General features: G+C 43.7%; 1 protein-coding gene across 1 annotated transcript in view; it reads right to left on the bottom strand.

Moving 5' to 3' along the window:
- LOC119792143 overlaps positions 1-16,199 on the bottom strand; it is a 149,364-nt gene that overhangs the window by 47,231 nt on the left and 85,934 nt on the right. Inside the window, exons 62-75 of the mRNA XM_038298627.1 lie at positions 11,653-13,714; positions 10,043-10,377; positions 8,492-8,636; positions 7,267-7,467; positions 6,478-6,737; positions 4,908-5,067; positions 3,327-3,470; positions 2,849-2,989; positions 1,834-2,010; positions 1,018-1,155; positions 734-919; positions 460-573; positions 231-383; positions 84-161 (exon numbers count right to left, since the gene is read on the bottom strand). Coding sequence (XP_038154555.1) covers positions 84-161; positions 231-383; positions 460-573; positions 734-919; positions 1,018-1,155; positions 1,834-2,010; positions 2,849-2,989; positions 3,327-3,470; positions 4,908-5,067; positions 6,478-6,737; positions 7,267-7,467; positions 8,492-8,636; positions 10,043-10,377; positions 11,653-13,714 — 4,294 coding nt within the window. The remainder of the gene's footprint in view (positions 1-83; positions 162-230; positions 384-459; positions 574-733; positions 920-1,017; positions 1,156-1,833; positions 2,011-2,848; positions 2,990-3,326; positions 3,471-4,907; positions 5,068-6,477; positions 6,738-7,266; positions 7,468-8,491; positions 8,637-10,042; positions 10,378-11,652; positions 13,715-16,199) is intronic.

Below are 16,199 nucleotides of genomic sequence, written 5' to 3'. Positions count from 1 at the left end.
AACTCAGGTTACTCTTGGTGGGAGGAGTAAAAAGATACTTAGATAGGAGTAGTGACACCCTCAGATGATTATCATTAACATACCTCAGATGTGGGTGGGTGGAGTTTTTGTGTCTCTTTGGCCTGACTGGGAGGCTGCTGGAGGAACAGGGCCGGCACCTTCTGTAAAATAAGAACACGTCCTTTAGGATAGGCCGGTTCAGCCCAGCCTGCCTGACATCCTGAACAAACCTTCTCCAGGTCCAGGAGCAGCGTCTGGAGCTGCTCCACCACACTGAAGACAGTCAGCGTCTCCTCCGCCTTCTCAGGGAGACAAAGGCCTGGTTTGCACTTCTGGATCTCAGCTACTGTTCTTCTCATTGACTGGATCCTCTGCTCGATCATCTGAGCAAAGCAGGAGAGCAACCGGGTGAATAAAATATAACCGACCAATCTGTTGAGGGTCGATTTCTGGGCTCACTTTCAGGTTATCCTCCCTGGGGCTGGGAAACGTCTCTGGAGATGAGAGCAGCACCTTGATCTCAGCAACATCGCCATCCATCCGCCGTACTTCATCTTCTATGGCCTCCACCTCCTTTGATCACACAACACATCAATGTGACTGGAAACGCAACACCGGCTAAAAAACTTTCAACCTTTAGATGTAAATTTAAATATTAAACTGAGATAAACGGGGTCAGAAGCTGTTGGTGTCAGTAAATCTATGAAAAGGTTTCCCTAAAAGAGAATCTCACAGCGGCGGCGTGCTCCAGCTGAGACAGAGGAGCTGTGAAGCTGTCCTGAACTTCAGCCACTCGGTGGTCTGCTTCCAGCAGCTGGTCCTGGAGAGCGGTGACATCACAGACCTGGGACATCTCCTTCAGGACGGAGCTGAAGCCCTGCAGCGTGGATCGGATCTGGGACGAATCACCCAGCACAATCTACAGCAACGCCACAAGAAGAAGCATAAAAACACACCTTCAGCATTCTGGGACTGATCCAGGTTGGAAAATAGAGAAGCGATCAGAGCAGCAGTGACCTGCAGAGCGTGAACATGGCTGCTGAGACATTTAGCCGTGGTGTAGGTGCAGGGAGCGGCAAGCCACGACTGAGCCTCAATTATCCAGGTCTTTGAGCTGTTGATCATTTCTTGGTGCTCCCGAAGCCACGTCTGTATCTGAGGAGGAACACAATCACCTCAGCAGGAAGTATGATCAGCATGTTTGGTCCCGGCTACAGGCTTAGCCTTCATCTCTTCTAGTCCATGACATTATCAACCTACAGCTTCAAACAGCTAGGGAGGCATTTAGACTTAAATAACTTTGATCGTCATTTTATATAAACAGTGTATACAAAATGACTTTTCGTTTAGTACAGCTGTCAGAGAGTAAATTAACATTTACATTTCATTAAGTGAAGCAGTGATCAAATGTAAACAGTGTGGGAGAAAAAAAAGAAAAAACATAGTGGAAAATGCATTGATGTGGAAGGTATATGGCATATAGACAGAGTATCAGTCTGGTAAAGAACTGATATGGCTTGATTTCAAAGGTGGGACTAATAGGTAAGCCTAATCCGGTTAGAACCAATCAGATCACTACAGATGTAGCCTCAGTTTCTACCTAACGACTGTTTCTGTCATTTTGTCAAACTGTCAGAGAACTCTCCAGTGAACCATTTCCGCAGGTTTTGCCTAAAACATCTGAGGATGTAGGGTGAGCTCTCTGATACGTTCTTCAGTCCCGCCTTCCTCGCTGCAATTATTGCGGTTGGAGTCAGCAGCAGTAAACCAGAGTGGCCAGGCTGTGCACAGCCAGCCAATGAACATGTCAGACTGGTTTTGAGCGTTTCTCACCTTGCTGAGTAGAGTTGTCCTCTGCTCCGCCTGTTTGGCTACCTGGGAGTGAAGCTGCTGGACCTCCACCAGTTTCTCTGTGAGGACCAGCATCTCCTGTGGCGTCTCCAAATCCTGCATCTCCACTTCTAGTGCTGCCAGTCTGGAGTGCCAAACATCCAGCTCATCCCAAACACGCTGATCACAGACAGATTGCAGGTTATCAACTTTTTCATTAAGGTATCAACTTGATTAAGAGGTAAATAGTGATAGAGGATGTCAATGATCCTCATAGCAATAAGTTGCTAATTGGACAGACAGATAGTCTTTGAGGTCCATTAAGGGACTTTATTACCCCATTTACACTACCCTTGAAAAACCGATCCATGCCGAGACCGGTACGAGCTCGGATCAGTTACCAGGCCAAGCTCGGTTCTGACGACCGTTTACACATCATGCTATCTCGGTTCCTCGACTCCTCGCCTCCTAGTGACAATCTGCGGTATTACTGCGAGTATTGAAGGAGGAAATCAAGCAGTTGGTGGCGGTAATGCACCAAAGGTTGTTTGCAACCGCCATAAAACACATGAAGAAGAAGACGAAGAAGGAGGGAATCAAACAAATTAAAATGGCGGCGCCAGATTCAGAAAGTTATGCTTGATTATTATTGCTGTACTTCTGTGTTTGCGGAGGGTCAGGCGAAGATGGCAACCTTTCGTGGATATGTTGCTTATAGTTGTTGTTCTTCTGTTTTGTGTTGGTTGGCAAGCAACTTTCGGAGGGGCATTACCCCCAGCTCATGCGCTCTTGTTATCAGAGAACCGAGCCAAGGAAAAACCCAGCCGAGCCCACCTCTGGAACTTGTCTAGAGTTAGCTCGGTTCGGTTGTGTCTAGCTCGGTTCAGTTCAGTTTGCTTTCCACTTACAAATGATAAGTTATCTCAGTTACTGAGCTCGGACTGGTCTCGGCACGGTTTTTCAAGGGTATTGTAAATGGGGTATATCTCTAACCCACCCTCCACAAACAGGCACCCACCTTCTGTTTCACCTTTGCTTCAACCACAGTGGGGCTCCTGTCCTTCATTCTGTCCTGAACGGATGTCAGGCCAGCCAGGACATCAGACAGCTTGGTCCCCAGTCTTTGAACAGGACCACTCCTCTCCACAGCCTCTGCTACCTGATGGACGAATTAGGGACAAAGATCATGCATCTAAGAAGAGAAGGAGCACTGCATGATACCTATAATCAACCTTTAATAAGAAATCCTCTCTTAATCCAAACATTTCGGCCAATCCTACGCTTTTATCTAATCTTCAAGCTGCAGGGTTACCAGTGCTGGATCTCGTAGAGTTTACAGAACAAAAAGGCATTGATCTCTACGTATGAGCTTCCAACCTTTTTTTTTTTATCTAAGACAATTAGACACATCAACTTACCAATATGATCATTGAAGCTTACCCAATAATCCAGAAATGGCGACACATTTGGACCTTAAAATGGATTCCGGTGATTACCTTTGTGTCCACTTGATGCAGCGACTTCGTGATTTCCTGCAGTTGACCGTCAATCTCAGTGGGAACCAGAGCATACTTTGTCCTAATACTGTCCGTAATGTGCTGTAGGATGGCCTTGTGGGCAGACATTTCTCTATACAACTCCTACAATCAGAAAACAATGCCATGGAAACTAAGATCAAAAGGAATAATCAGTCAGTGTCTCACAGAGAAAGACTCTTCTAGTTATTCTGACAATTTCAGGAGAGGATTAGAAAATCTAGAGCAAGTTAACCCTGAATGAGTGGGACTGTTGGCAACAGTAAGTCAAGGGGGTTTATTGACAACAAGAATGAATGTCGATAAAATGAAATAAAAAGCAGGATAAATCTGTTCAATGTGTTGACAGTTAGAGGAGAGAATGAGAAGGATACACTCGGTAAGAACCTCAGTGCATCACAGAATAAATAGACTCTTCATGGTTTCTACCGATCAAGAGTTCTGGTGGATTCAATGGATCAATCTGTGTCGATGACAAATCGAAGAACATTACAGGAATTCATCAAAGTCCTTCTGATCCAATCACATGGTGTCAGTGTTAGAAGGATGGTAGGAGGCTGATTTAGTAACGGTCCACGTCTGTTTTGGGCTCATCTTTAGGATCCACTTAACAGCTTTGGTCCAAAAAACATTCACTTCAATGTTTTTGGTATTTGGCAGATGAAGCTGTGGACTAATGAGTCAGAACCGGATAGATGCCCAAATTCCAGAGCTAGAATTCTCAGAATTGGCTTAAAAATCTGGTAAAAACCCTTTAACAGGCATAATGGGTAAATGCACTCAATTGAATATGATGGAAGAGTTTGGTTGTATGGATGATTCGAGTGAAAATGCTGTCTGAGGTAAACCCCCCTGAGAGGGGCTAGCAGAGCTCCTGGTGAATTAGTCACTACTGTCACCCTCAACGACTCTTCAACAGGCACTCCTCTATCTACGATTGGTTTATCTCTGGAGGGTGGGGCAGCATCTGAGGTAGCCTTAGAATCTGAACCGGGTTTAGACTGCTTTGATCCAGTTGAACTTTCAGAGTTAGCAAAACTATTGTCTTCATCTAAGCCTTCAGCTTGGATGTTAGATCCAGTACCAACCAGGTTATTTAAGGAGGTATTCCCTTTGATCCCCTCCTCCATTTTAGATGTGATAAATCTATCTCTGTTACAGGGATATGTACCAAAGGCTTTTAAGGTTGCTGTAATTAAACCTTTGCTTAAGAAACTGTCTCTTGACCCAGAGGACTTGGTCAATTATAGACCTATATCCAATCTTTCTTTCTGAAGAGGCTTTATGAAAAAAAAACAGATATATTTTGGGGGACTTAGAGAGCAGCATTTTGTCAGGAAGTCCTGCCTTCAAAAAGGGGCTGATAGCTTATAGGCAAGCTCAGATAGATGGATCTACTACACAGCTCAGTAGATCAGATAAGTAGGTAGATTTTCTGCTACTGTTTCATTTGGGAAAGCTTCTTCTGCCTCCATGAACCAGAGCTGGTAAAAAGCTGGTTTAAAGCAGTGACAGAGAGAAGACACGGCTGTAGATCCTCACCTGAAGCTGCTGTGAGCCGCTGCCCTCTTCCATCTCTGACAGCCGAGTCTCTGCAGTGTCCAGCCAAACACGGAGAAGCTGCAGATCTTCTCTGAGCTTTTCCCTCTCCTCCAGCTCCCGTCTGGTACCCAGTAAACCCTCTTTGCTCTTCTGCCCCGCCCTGAAAACACAACACCATGCTAGAGGATTCACACGCCTGGGGACAGTTTTTACAGAGCTTCTGTCAGAATATGGTGAGTCATGACAACAATAAACCACCTGATTGGTTATTTATTCACACTTTGTCATGATCGCAGTCCCAGTAGCTAATCTAATTACTCACTTCATTCACTTGCTGTTCCCTTCCCGCCTCTAAGTATCATTGATCTTATTCACCTGCTCCCCCTGCTATTGATACAGTTCAGCCCAGCTATCAGGGCTAGATCATTATTCGTTTGTATTTGTACTGTATTTGTCTATTCTTTGTTTATTCATGTTATGTTGTTGTGTCAGTTATTTATGTTTGTTTCATGAGAGTTAAGTCCCTGGTTCTTGTCCTGAGTCTTGGAGCCCAGAGGATTTAGAGGTTTTATTGTTTGTCTCCTGTCTCCTGATCGTGTCCCGACTCTTCTTCGTGGAGCCCTCAGGGTTTTGGTTCGGAACGTGGGGGAGGTCAGTTTTAGTCCCGTAATCCTGGCTCCAAGATTACTGAGCCTGCCTGTCTCCACCTGTTTGTGTTCTGTCTGATCTCACTGCTGGATTCATAGAACTCTGGACCTGAATGAATGCTCTGAGGATTCCCGGAACCCTGGATCTGCCTCTTCCTGTTTGGATCGAAATCCCCTGGTTGAGCTACGGACTAGTGGATCTGCAAACTGTCCCTTTCTGAACTGTTTCTCTGATCTGGATTGGTCTCCTGCCTGCTGAATGGGGTTGCTGCATCATGTACATTTTGGACGGCTCAGCATCGCATCTTGTTTGGCGTTCCATCGGCTGGATCCTGACTTCCTCTGAGAGAAAAGACTGAACTGTTAAACCGGGTAAATGACTTTGATTGTGGTCACTTACTTGTGTTTCTTTCACAAGTAAGTGCCAGTGATTGGTTGCGCCCTGCCACCTTGCAGCTGCTGCTGCCCGCGTTTCTGATCTATTCTGTTTAATTATTTCTGTCATTAAACGTTTTTAAACTTCCCATTGTCTTACTCGCATGAATTCTGGGTCCATATGTCCTGTTTACAGCAGTTTCATTTGCCTCTTTTTATGTTTGTCTGGACAGCCCTTAATAAATGTAAGCTGGTAGAGATGTCCTCAGAAACCCTGGAGGTGTTCTCCCACTGAAAGCTACTGGGATGAAATTCCTGCCTGACAAGATTATTATGTGACAAACAGCATTTATCTCCTTACATTTCTAAATGTGTTTTCCAGTAAAAAGTGTTTGCTGTATCAGGATGAAATGTTAAAATGTTTAAAGGCTGTAGAAGATTCAGACATGTTTCGATGGAAACTCTGTATCTGCTTCTCTACAGCACCAAACTAATCTATTCCCAGCATTTAGAGGTAGGCACAGCAGGAATCTCTGCGATATACATACCTGCTGTATCGCCTCTGCATCAGCTGAAGGTGCTGACAGAGGGGAATGGGAGGAGCCTGCTCCAAGTGGGCGGGGACTCCCAGCAGCCTGGCTGCACGCAGCTCCAGAGCAGACAGGGCTCTGTGTTCATAGTCCAGCCTTTCCTGGAACTGTTCCCAGGACTGCAGCAGCTCCTGGAGCTCCTCGGTGGAGGCCTCCATCTCAGAGGCACAAGGAAGCTCTGCCTCCACCTTCTCCAACACAGCTGAGGCTTTTTCCACCTAAACAGCACAACCAATAATCAGCGTTCCATTCATCCACCTTTATGACATCTAATGGGTTAGGGGTTGCACATAAATAAACATCACTATCTCCAGCCCATCAGAGAAACATGGAGGATTCAGCCTTAGGGGCTCATTTCCATCAGCAGGTAGAAGGTCAGGTGAAGGTTGAGTCTCCTCCTTTGTTCCTCCGTAAGTAGAGCAGCTTGTTATGAAGCCGCCAGCCTAAAATCTTTAATGCCTAATGAATGTTTTTCATGTACAACGGTGTGATCTGCATTTATCCATAGAACTAAATTAGCTGAGGAAATCTGTAAAGTCTAGAAAAGCAGAGGACCAACAGTAGAACCCTGAGGAACACCTCCATCCCTGTCAGAAACACACTTCCTTTCATTAAAACAACAATTATATGCTGAAAAGTCCACATTAAGTTGGTTAGCATGATCAGAGCTCCTCCAAGCTTTACGCTGAGCTCATGGATCTTAGCATGCCTCTTAACGATGATAATGAACTTCCTTGGTCTCCTTACGTTGTTAGTGACGTCCATCCACTCTGTGACTCGTCCTTTACTGCGAGCTGTCAGCTTCTGCATGCCGCTATGTAATCTGGACATCCATCTCCAGACAGCGGCCATCTTAGCTTCCCGGCCTCCTCGACAGCTCGTTTCTGAGCACCACTCTGTCATGTTCTCCAGACGCCTCAGGATGGACTCCATCTCGTCACACAGCGCCTGAGCAAGAGACAGACTTAGGCTACATTCACTCAGCAGCCTGCAGTGACCCGAATCCCATTTCTTTGCCCATATGCTACCTGGATCTGATCTTTTCATGGCTGTCTGAACAACGCAGATCTTATGTTTTCCAATGCGACCCAGGCCACTTGGCTCTGTGGTCCTGAATCCGATCTGATCTTTTTAAATGCGAACTGTGTCTGAACGGCCAAGTCGCATCCATCCAACCTGAATGCCATTAATACGGACAAAGATCACCATTCTGCCTCTAGCTAAGCAGAAGTGGCAAGAAAAACAAGCATAGCGAACAATGATGTGGATATCAGTCTTTATTCTTAACCATCTTGAAATAATTTAGTTTTCAAGGTTAGGAAATATCGCTAGATGTGCTCCAGCACTACATCCATGTACTTAGATGTTTACTCTGTGTTTACAGTAAGTAGGTAAACATAGAGCAGCTGGCTTGTGACGTCCCTTATGAATGCATTTTACACAAGAGATCACATACTGTAAAAATGTCCATAGCTGTATATTGGTTATTTATTTATTAATTTATTTATTTATTAATTTATTTATTTATTTATTTATATTGTTAAAACAATTTACAGTATTTTATTGTCTATCTATTAACTCTTCACTATTATGTTATTCTTATACATTTTGCTAAGGTCCACATTTTTGTGACCATTTTTTCTATGATCATTTTGCTGCTGCAAACACCAGAATTTCCCCATTGAGGGACTTTTAAAGAGATATTCCATTATTTTCTATTCTATTCTATTCTATTCTATTCTATTCTATTCTATTCTATTCTATTCTATTCTATTCTATTCTATACAAGTCGCATATTTGTCCGACTTGTATAGAAATGTAAATGTGAACGGCAACGCAAGAAAACAAATCTGCATTGAGCATTAAGGCCTGAAGTGTGAACGCAGCCTTTTTGTGGTGGTTTAGTGAAACTGGTTTCGGTAAAGATTAAGAATATCTGAACTCCAGGATGAATTCGGTGCTCAATACTCACTGTGAGTGTTTCCACCTGGTCAGTGCAGTCAGACAGACAGGTGACCTTCTGGTACATCTGCTGGAGGAGTCTCTCTGTTACCTGGGAAACAAGCTCCATGGTTTCATCTTCTGACCTTCTGTAGCTGCTGTACTGCTCTGCACACCTGAAAGGCCAGATATCATTAGCAGCGGGATGCTAGCCTGGGATTTAGCCCCTCACAGGTACAGTGCAGCTCTTTGTGATCTAACAATGACAATTATTGTAATAGAAACGGGAGATGGGAAGAAAAGGATCTTGGGTTTCTAAATACAAAGCTCAGCATCTGGGAAGTCTGGGCCAGACCCTGATGTTGGACCTAAGGCCTGATGTCAGTCTTAGCCTTATTCAACCCAAAGCTCTTCCTTCAGCTTGACTCTCCAGCCAAAGTTCTCACAGACCAGACCTGCTCTACCAGGTCTTCATTGAGCTCCATGGTCCTCAGTCAGGGTCCACTTTAATCCTCCTTTACTGTGAAATTATCCCACACCATGAGCCTTTCCCACCAAACTAAAACACCTCTGACTCCCAAACCAGATTCAAAGAGTGTCTGACTGAGAGGACGAGTCTTTACTTTTCATGTCCTCCTGCGTTACACCACTGAGCAGATGTTCATGGTCTTCTCCGTGGTCTCCTGCAGCCTGTCCTGATTTAGCTCCATATCTTCCCTCAGCTCTGAGCAGATAATGATGCTACATGTTGCCGTGCGTCACTCCGCTGATGGTTTGTTGGAGATGAAGAGGCAGTGCTGGTTTTTCAAATAAAGCTTTCCATTTTAAATTTGGTGCAAATAACAAGAGAACCTTTACATTTACACGAGAGCACAGTTATCTACAACCAGAGCCACAATGGCCAGTCTGGTTGGACCTTAATGTACTGGTAGGTCTGCAGGTAGGCCATTCCCTGTGAGATTATTCTAGAAGCTAAAGCTTCTTTAACCAGAACCTCCTGCCTGCTGGGTTACTCTCTCTGCATGAGGCTGGGTTAACCTCTGAGGACATAACCAGAAGAGCTGCATCTATATTTCAAAAAATAACAACCGCTGTACTGTCAGATGAGCATAACCCCTTTAGTTTATCCCTTTGAATTTGTACGAAAAATAGACTTTAAACTACTTCAACAGGTGTGTATCCCTTTAGTCGTGTATAAAAAGACAATTAAATTACTTACTTTTTGGTGTTTTTTTAAGCATATGGTGACCTGACCTTAAATTGTTTTGCTTTTTTTGTACATGACTAAAGGAATAAACTAAATTCTGACATATTGTGCATGCGTATTGACTATGGGTATGCTGGTCTGACCAGGTATGCTCACCTTACAGAAAACCGCCTATCATTTTCTTCACTCTTTTTCTTTGGTCACTGACTAAAAACCCAAATAAATCAGTAAAGTCTGGAACTTGGAAACATGAGCAGTTTTAGCAGCAAGAAATACACAAAATAGATCCGCAATCACAGTTCTTTGTGCGACTGGGTCAATGATAACATCTTTAAAACAACATAAATCATTTCTTCCATCAGAAATCAGATTTACCTGGAGAGATTTTCCAGTCTAATGTGTCCTTTTGCCAGCAGTGTGGACATCCGAACCAGAAGCTGGCTGAGGATCGTTTCCTGGAGCTGCTCCAGCTTCTGTGGAGACAGACAGGTCTGCACCACCTCCTGCTCCTGAAGCTTCTCAATGTGGCTCTGAAACTGATTCTGCAGGGAGGTCAAAGCCTCCTGGGTCTCCTCCTGGGATTCATAACACGGCCCGGTAGAACCGTGCAGAGGCAGCAGAGACACCTCCATGTCATGCAGGAACTGAGCTGCTCTATTCACTGTCAGGGTGTAGCTCCTCCAGCTCTCTCTGGTTTTCACAACTTCCTCCTGAAAATAAAACAGATTCTGGTTTAGTTCATGAAATATTTCAGACTGAAGAATTACAGCATGAAGAAATAAAAGATGGAGCTTTTAATTATTTCATGTCATGTATTAAATTAGAACATATCGGGAAAAAAACAGCCAATAACCCGATTAAAATACAACTTAATCCTCTAATGCAATAATCAGGATGTTTGATGTTCTGTTAAGTCAAAGTGCAGAGGAGTCTTCAAAATCAGCGTTTAAGAAGAAACAATAACCTCAGTATATTCTGGAAAGGAGCAGAAGCAGGGCGTGGAGATGGGAGGCAAACTAAAGAACCCAGCGGCAAAGGAAAAAGACTGGAGGGCTTCAATAAAGCAGAGGTGAAAAATCACTGTAAGCTGGGATTTACTGAACTGATGCCTCTGGTTAAGACCGAGTAACAGTTTAAAACAATGGCACAGCCTTAATGCCAACACTAAGAAAAGTACTAAAAATAGAGCTCCTAGCTAGGGTGAGCATAAACAATTAACTAGTATTGGAAATCCTAAATACCAAAAATAAGTCTGGTTATCATGTTCTTGTCAGGGTTCCTGTGTGGGTTAGTGTGAGTTGTGCATATCTACTAATAGAGGATCTTTGTGAAGAACTTGGGTAGCCTACACAGGTGAAAGAGATCTATAAAATCATAGTGCTGGGCATAAAAGAGGACCAGAGCCTTCATTCAGGGCTGGTTTCTTGCATTTTGAAGATGTTTAGTTGCTTCCTGAGTATTTTTCATGACGTTTATTGGTTTTGTTTGGTTTTCAGTATTTTTGTATTTTGTATTTTTGCCTCTGTTTCCCTCTGACTTCATTTAACCATCCAAACTCATCCATGCCTACTCCTCTCTGCATTTGGGACCTCAAACCTCCACCAAACCTGACAGTCTTTTATTTAATCTGAAAGACAGAAACAGGATAACCCATAATCTAATCCCTGCAGACATTCCCCCTACGTCCCCTGAGACCTTCACTCTGCAACACAAACTTATATAAAAACTGTTCATAGATGTCAATTCTATCAACTAATATGAGATAGTTAAACTTTTCCAGTGGAATTGGACAATTATTACTTCAAATAAAAACAAACGCAGTCTCTTATTTTAAGGCTAAAATACTCAATTGGCAGACCATGATATTTACCTGATCAAATTAAGAGTAAATCCATTTATTTTCAGACATTTTTCCTCATCTTTGGATGGTTTTGGATCATATAACCTGTAAGGGTTATTTACGGCTAACAGAAATCATGACTTACCATTTTGGAGTTCCATTCTTTTAAGACGGAATTCTTTAAGTCCATCAGTTCCTGCTTCCTCTGGTCGCCACCGTCTTTTTGCTCCAGGACCTGCAGCGCCCTCATCTGCAGCTCTGCGGCCTTTTTCAGAGACAGGAGTCTCCAGTATTCCTTGTCCACCGTCACCTGGCTGGGCTCCAACGTAGGAGGGGCCTGAAGCTCTTTGAGGATCCTCCAGAGGAAGTACTGAGTGGAGGTCCTCACTGATTCAAGGTCCAGTCCTTTGAGCGCATCTAGTTCAATGAGATCCAGATTGTTGCTGAGAGTGATCTCCAAGGCGTCCAGGACTTCCTCGGTTTGTCTAATGGTCTGTTGCTCAGCAACCAGCTGTGAGGGATACAGGTCTGCAGAGATCAAGTCAAGGTTGGAGCGGGCCTCCTCACACAGTCCTTTCATTTGAGGAAACTGGAGGAAGAGGCTGAGGCACCTTCTGTAGCGGTCCATCAACTCCCTGCTGTCATCGCTGGTCAGGAGAACCTGCTGCTGGATGTCCTCCTTCACCGTCTCCAAACGCTGCTTCATGTTCAGGTAATTCTCATGGTCCTTGGATTTAATTTCTAATGATGCTATTTTACTCTGAACTTGAGAAAATGCGTCGTTTGTTTCCTTGAGCTTCTCTGGAGGAGTCCACGGGATCAGGAGGTCCACCTGGGACTTGTGTTCTGAAAGCTTGAGTTTTAGAGGCTTTAAGAGTTTCAGGGGTTCTTTGGTGATGGGAAACTTCAGTCCGCTCATCTCGGCTAACATCTGCCTCAGACTTTTATCAATACTGTCTAAAGAGTTCCTTCTTAACTCTGCAGCCATGAGGAGATGATCCAGCTGCTCTTTCTGGTTCTTCTCATGGCTGATGATGGTTCTGACATCTTCCTGAAGCCTCCAGATCTTGTCAAAAAGCTGGAAGTTCTCCATCGCACTGAGTTCCACTGCAATGTCTTTGCTGGTCATGAGCAGAGCCTCACAGATGGCTGCCTGCCTTTCCGCCTCAGCCAGGCCTTCTTGGACCTGGAGAACTTCCTGATCCATATCACTGTGGCCAATAGCTTCTCTCTTTGTGCTCCTGGAGACCTCTGATTGCAGGTAAGACCCAACCCAGGAGTCCAACTCAGCCATCTGCTCAGAGAGCTTCTCTCTGATCTGGAGTCCAGACTCCACCTCCTTGATAGCTTTGGACAGCTTGGCGGTGGTGGACTTTGAAAGCTCTTCAAGGCCTGTAAGAGAAGTCTGTACAAATGGCACCTCCTGAGCCTGGTCAAGCTGAGGAAGCAGTTCAGTCACTTCCTCCACCAGCAGCTCCAGCTGGCCTTGTTTGGCCGTCACTTCAGACTGAAGCTTCTTTAGGTCGTTGAGCTGCCGGTGAACCTCTTCAGGAAGTAATGGCACCCACCTCCTCCGACCCTCAATGTCCCTCTCTGTCTGCTTGGCCCATGCCAGGCCATGTGTCATCACAGCAACCATTTTCTCCATAACAGGGCTGCTGCTGTTCTTTGTCTGAGAGGATAGCAGCTCCTCTGTGAGGCACAGCTTGTTTTGCACCTCCTGGAGCTTGTTGGTTACCTCCTCTGAATCCTGACCCCACTGAGAGTTGTGAACTAACTCCTCTGACATTCGCTGTAAATGAAGGTATTGCTGCTTGGCTGCTTTAATCTCAGCATTCGCCTCCATCAGGTGTTGGGCTTCCTTGCAACTCCACAGACTAACTGAAGAACTTTTGACTTGAAGGTCTTTGCAGATTGGATCGACGCGCTCCAGCAAACCATTCAGATCTGCTAGAAGAGTGTTGATGTGTTGAGAATAGACGTTTGCATGATAAAGACTGCTCTCCACCGTCCTTTCTAGAGACTTCCATGTTTCCAGCAGGTTGTTTTTCTCAATCTGAACACTTTCTTGATGCGTTGGACTGAGGTGGAGACAAATCTCTGCCAGTTTTATCAGCAACTCCCCGAGCATCACTCTGTTCTCCTCCATCCTTCTCTGGAAGCAGCATATTCGCTCTGCCTGCTTCTGACTGCTGTCTTCTGGGGACCTAAAGGGCAAACAAATCTGTTCAAACCGCTCTGTTTCTCAGCTTTAGACAAAAAATAAAAAATGGAGGGCACATTGAGATGTGACTCACATATCGCAGTTGTTTGGCGACCTGTGTTAGCATATGCATTTTATTTTTTCATTACAAACAAAGGCAGTGCCCACTTTAAATCATTGAAAATGTCAGCATTTAAGGGAAAACTCCTAACCTATCTAAATCTTTTGTATCTATGTTTCCTTTTCTATTTCTGCTTTTGTCTCCTTGAACCCCAGTCAACCTCAGCAGAGGTCTGAGCCTGGTTCTGCTAGAGGTTTCTTCATGTGTGTAGGACTGCTGAAGAGTCAATGAGTCGATGCAATCAACAGATTTGTTATTAAACTTAATTTCCTGTGTTTAAACATGTTGGTGAAATTAACCATTTTAACTGAAGTTTGAAGAAGAGCAGGTGAAACAACAGGTGTTCAAAGCAGAAAGTGACGTTTGGTCAATCTTCATTGAACTAATTTACCATCCGAATAAACTCCATCTTTGGTTTTGCTCTCTATTCAACCATTATTGGATTTATTCCTAAATCTGTCATCTACATTAGATTTTTGTGTGTGTCGTTATCATAATGTTTCTATAAACCTCGTACTTCGTCATGTTTTCTCCATGTTTGCTTTATTTCTTGAACCCAAACCAGGAACAGCTGTACATGCCTGCAAACAATACTATATATAACATATAATAAAATGCAAATGAACCAGACTGATCTACAACTGTCCCTGTTAATAATATGCATAAGGAAGCTTTTTGAATTTCTTTGTTTCCCTTTGAACATAAACATGCTCTTTTAAAATAGCTATAAAAGAATTACAGGCTGATCTATTCATTCTAATTTATAGGAGAGTCCAGGTCCATTCCTTGAGGGCCACCATCCAGCAGATGTATCCCTTCATGTGGCTTGTTTCCAGGACTGAGCTGAACATCATGCTGGCACAGAAAGCCTAGCCTGACGTAGTCCGACTCAATTCTAGTCAGAAAATGAGTCTGATACTCCTCCATAGAGCTGTGATTATGGGGCGTGTTTTGAACGAACCAGTAAAAAAAATGCCTCTGCACTCAATTGGATAGACCTACAACCAATAAGAGCAACGGAGTGTGTGACGTATGTTAAGCGACACATAGTTGTTGTCAACAAAAATCAAAGCGTGCAGTTGCACGCCTAGAATAAGAAGATGAGCCTTTATCGCCTTTCTCTGTTCCTCTTTTAAAATTAATTTGCTGTCGATATCTTCTAGAACAGACCTAATAGCAGAATCTACACATCTCAACTCTCCAGCGGCAGCCATTGTTGTTGTCACCCAAGCGCGCATTGGTGACGTGGTTGATTGCGTTAATGTTGATCATCTGTCCATCAACGTATAAAGCCCGCCCTGACAATTTGATTGGCCCGCCAGATATTGTGCGAGCATACTCGCGCTACTACTGAGCAATGCCAGACCGAAACTTCCCGACCTCAAATGTTGTGGGCGGGACTAAGTTCGGAATGGCACCCAGGCTACAGAAGGCCATCACTAGATGCAAATAAAAGCTGCAGGATTGTAGCTCTACAGGCCTCTACACCCAAATACATAAATAGAAAAAAACACTCACTCCACAGCATATATTAAAGCAAAATCGGAGAGGGAAACAGGGAGTGAAATATCAGAAGAAGAGTGGAAAAGAATATGGAAATGCTCCAGTTCAATGACCTGGAGGATATCTAACTAGAATAACTTAATTAAATATTTTACTGCCCCATCGGAGAAATCTAAATTCAGTAACACCACCCCTGTCTGCTGGAGACAATGTGATCAACAAAGTGCAAAATCACCACCATGTCTTTGGGGATTTCCCAAAAATTCAGACATACATAACTCATTACAAGACATTTTCAGAGAGGATTTTTCCACTGGACTTTAAGACTTTGTATCTGGGATGTGTTCCTCTCTAGACTGGCTGAAAGTGGACAAATACTTAATGAACATCCAGCAGAAACGCTATCACCAGGAAATGGATACAACCAGAAAGCTGAGTGTTTTCTTTCCATTGTGTTGGAAATATGTAAGATTGGACAGATAACAGCCTATGTTAACCAGAAAATGGAGCTCTTCTTAGAGCGATGGTTGGAATGGTATTTCTTTGCTCCAGCAAAGTGGCCCGACATTATTACGATTACGATGACTTTATAATGTAAAATGTATCCTGTTGTATGAACATGTATGTGACAAACTCCTTGTATGTAGATAGTTCTGTTCTTAATGTGTGTTATTTCCCTCTTCCTTTTTCCCTGGAAGAAAAACACGATTAAATATAAAAAAAAAGTTTTAGGAAAATTATCAACTAATAAGTGAATTATGGAAAAAACTCACAAGCTGGGAAATTTAGGGGATATTTATAGAGTTAATAGCAATAGATTTGTTTTTATATCTGAGAAAATCTGCAATCTGATCTGAAACTAGAT

Source organism: Cyprinodon tularosa, unplaced genomic scaffold, assembly GCF_016077235.1.
Source record: "Cyprinodon tularosa strain WSP-4 unplaced genomic scaffold, ASM1607723v1 ctg410, whole genome shotgun sequence".
Taxonomy (NCBI): domain Eukaryota; kingdom Metazoa; phylum Chordata; class Actinopteri; order Cyprinodontiformes; family Cyprinodontidae; genus Cyprinodon; species Cyprinodon tularosa.
This window is presented reverse-complemented; position numbering and strand designations above follow the sequence as displayed.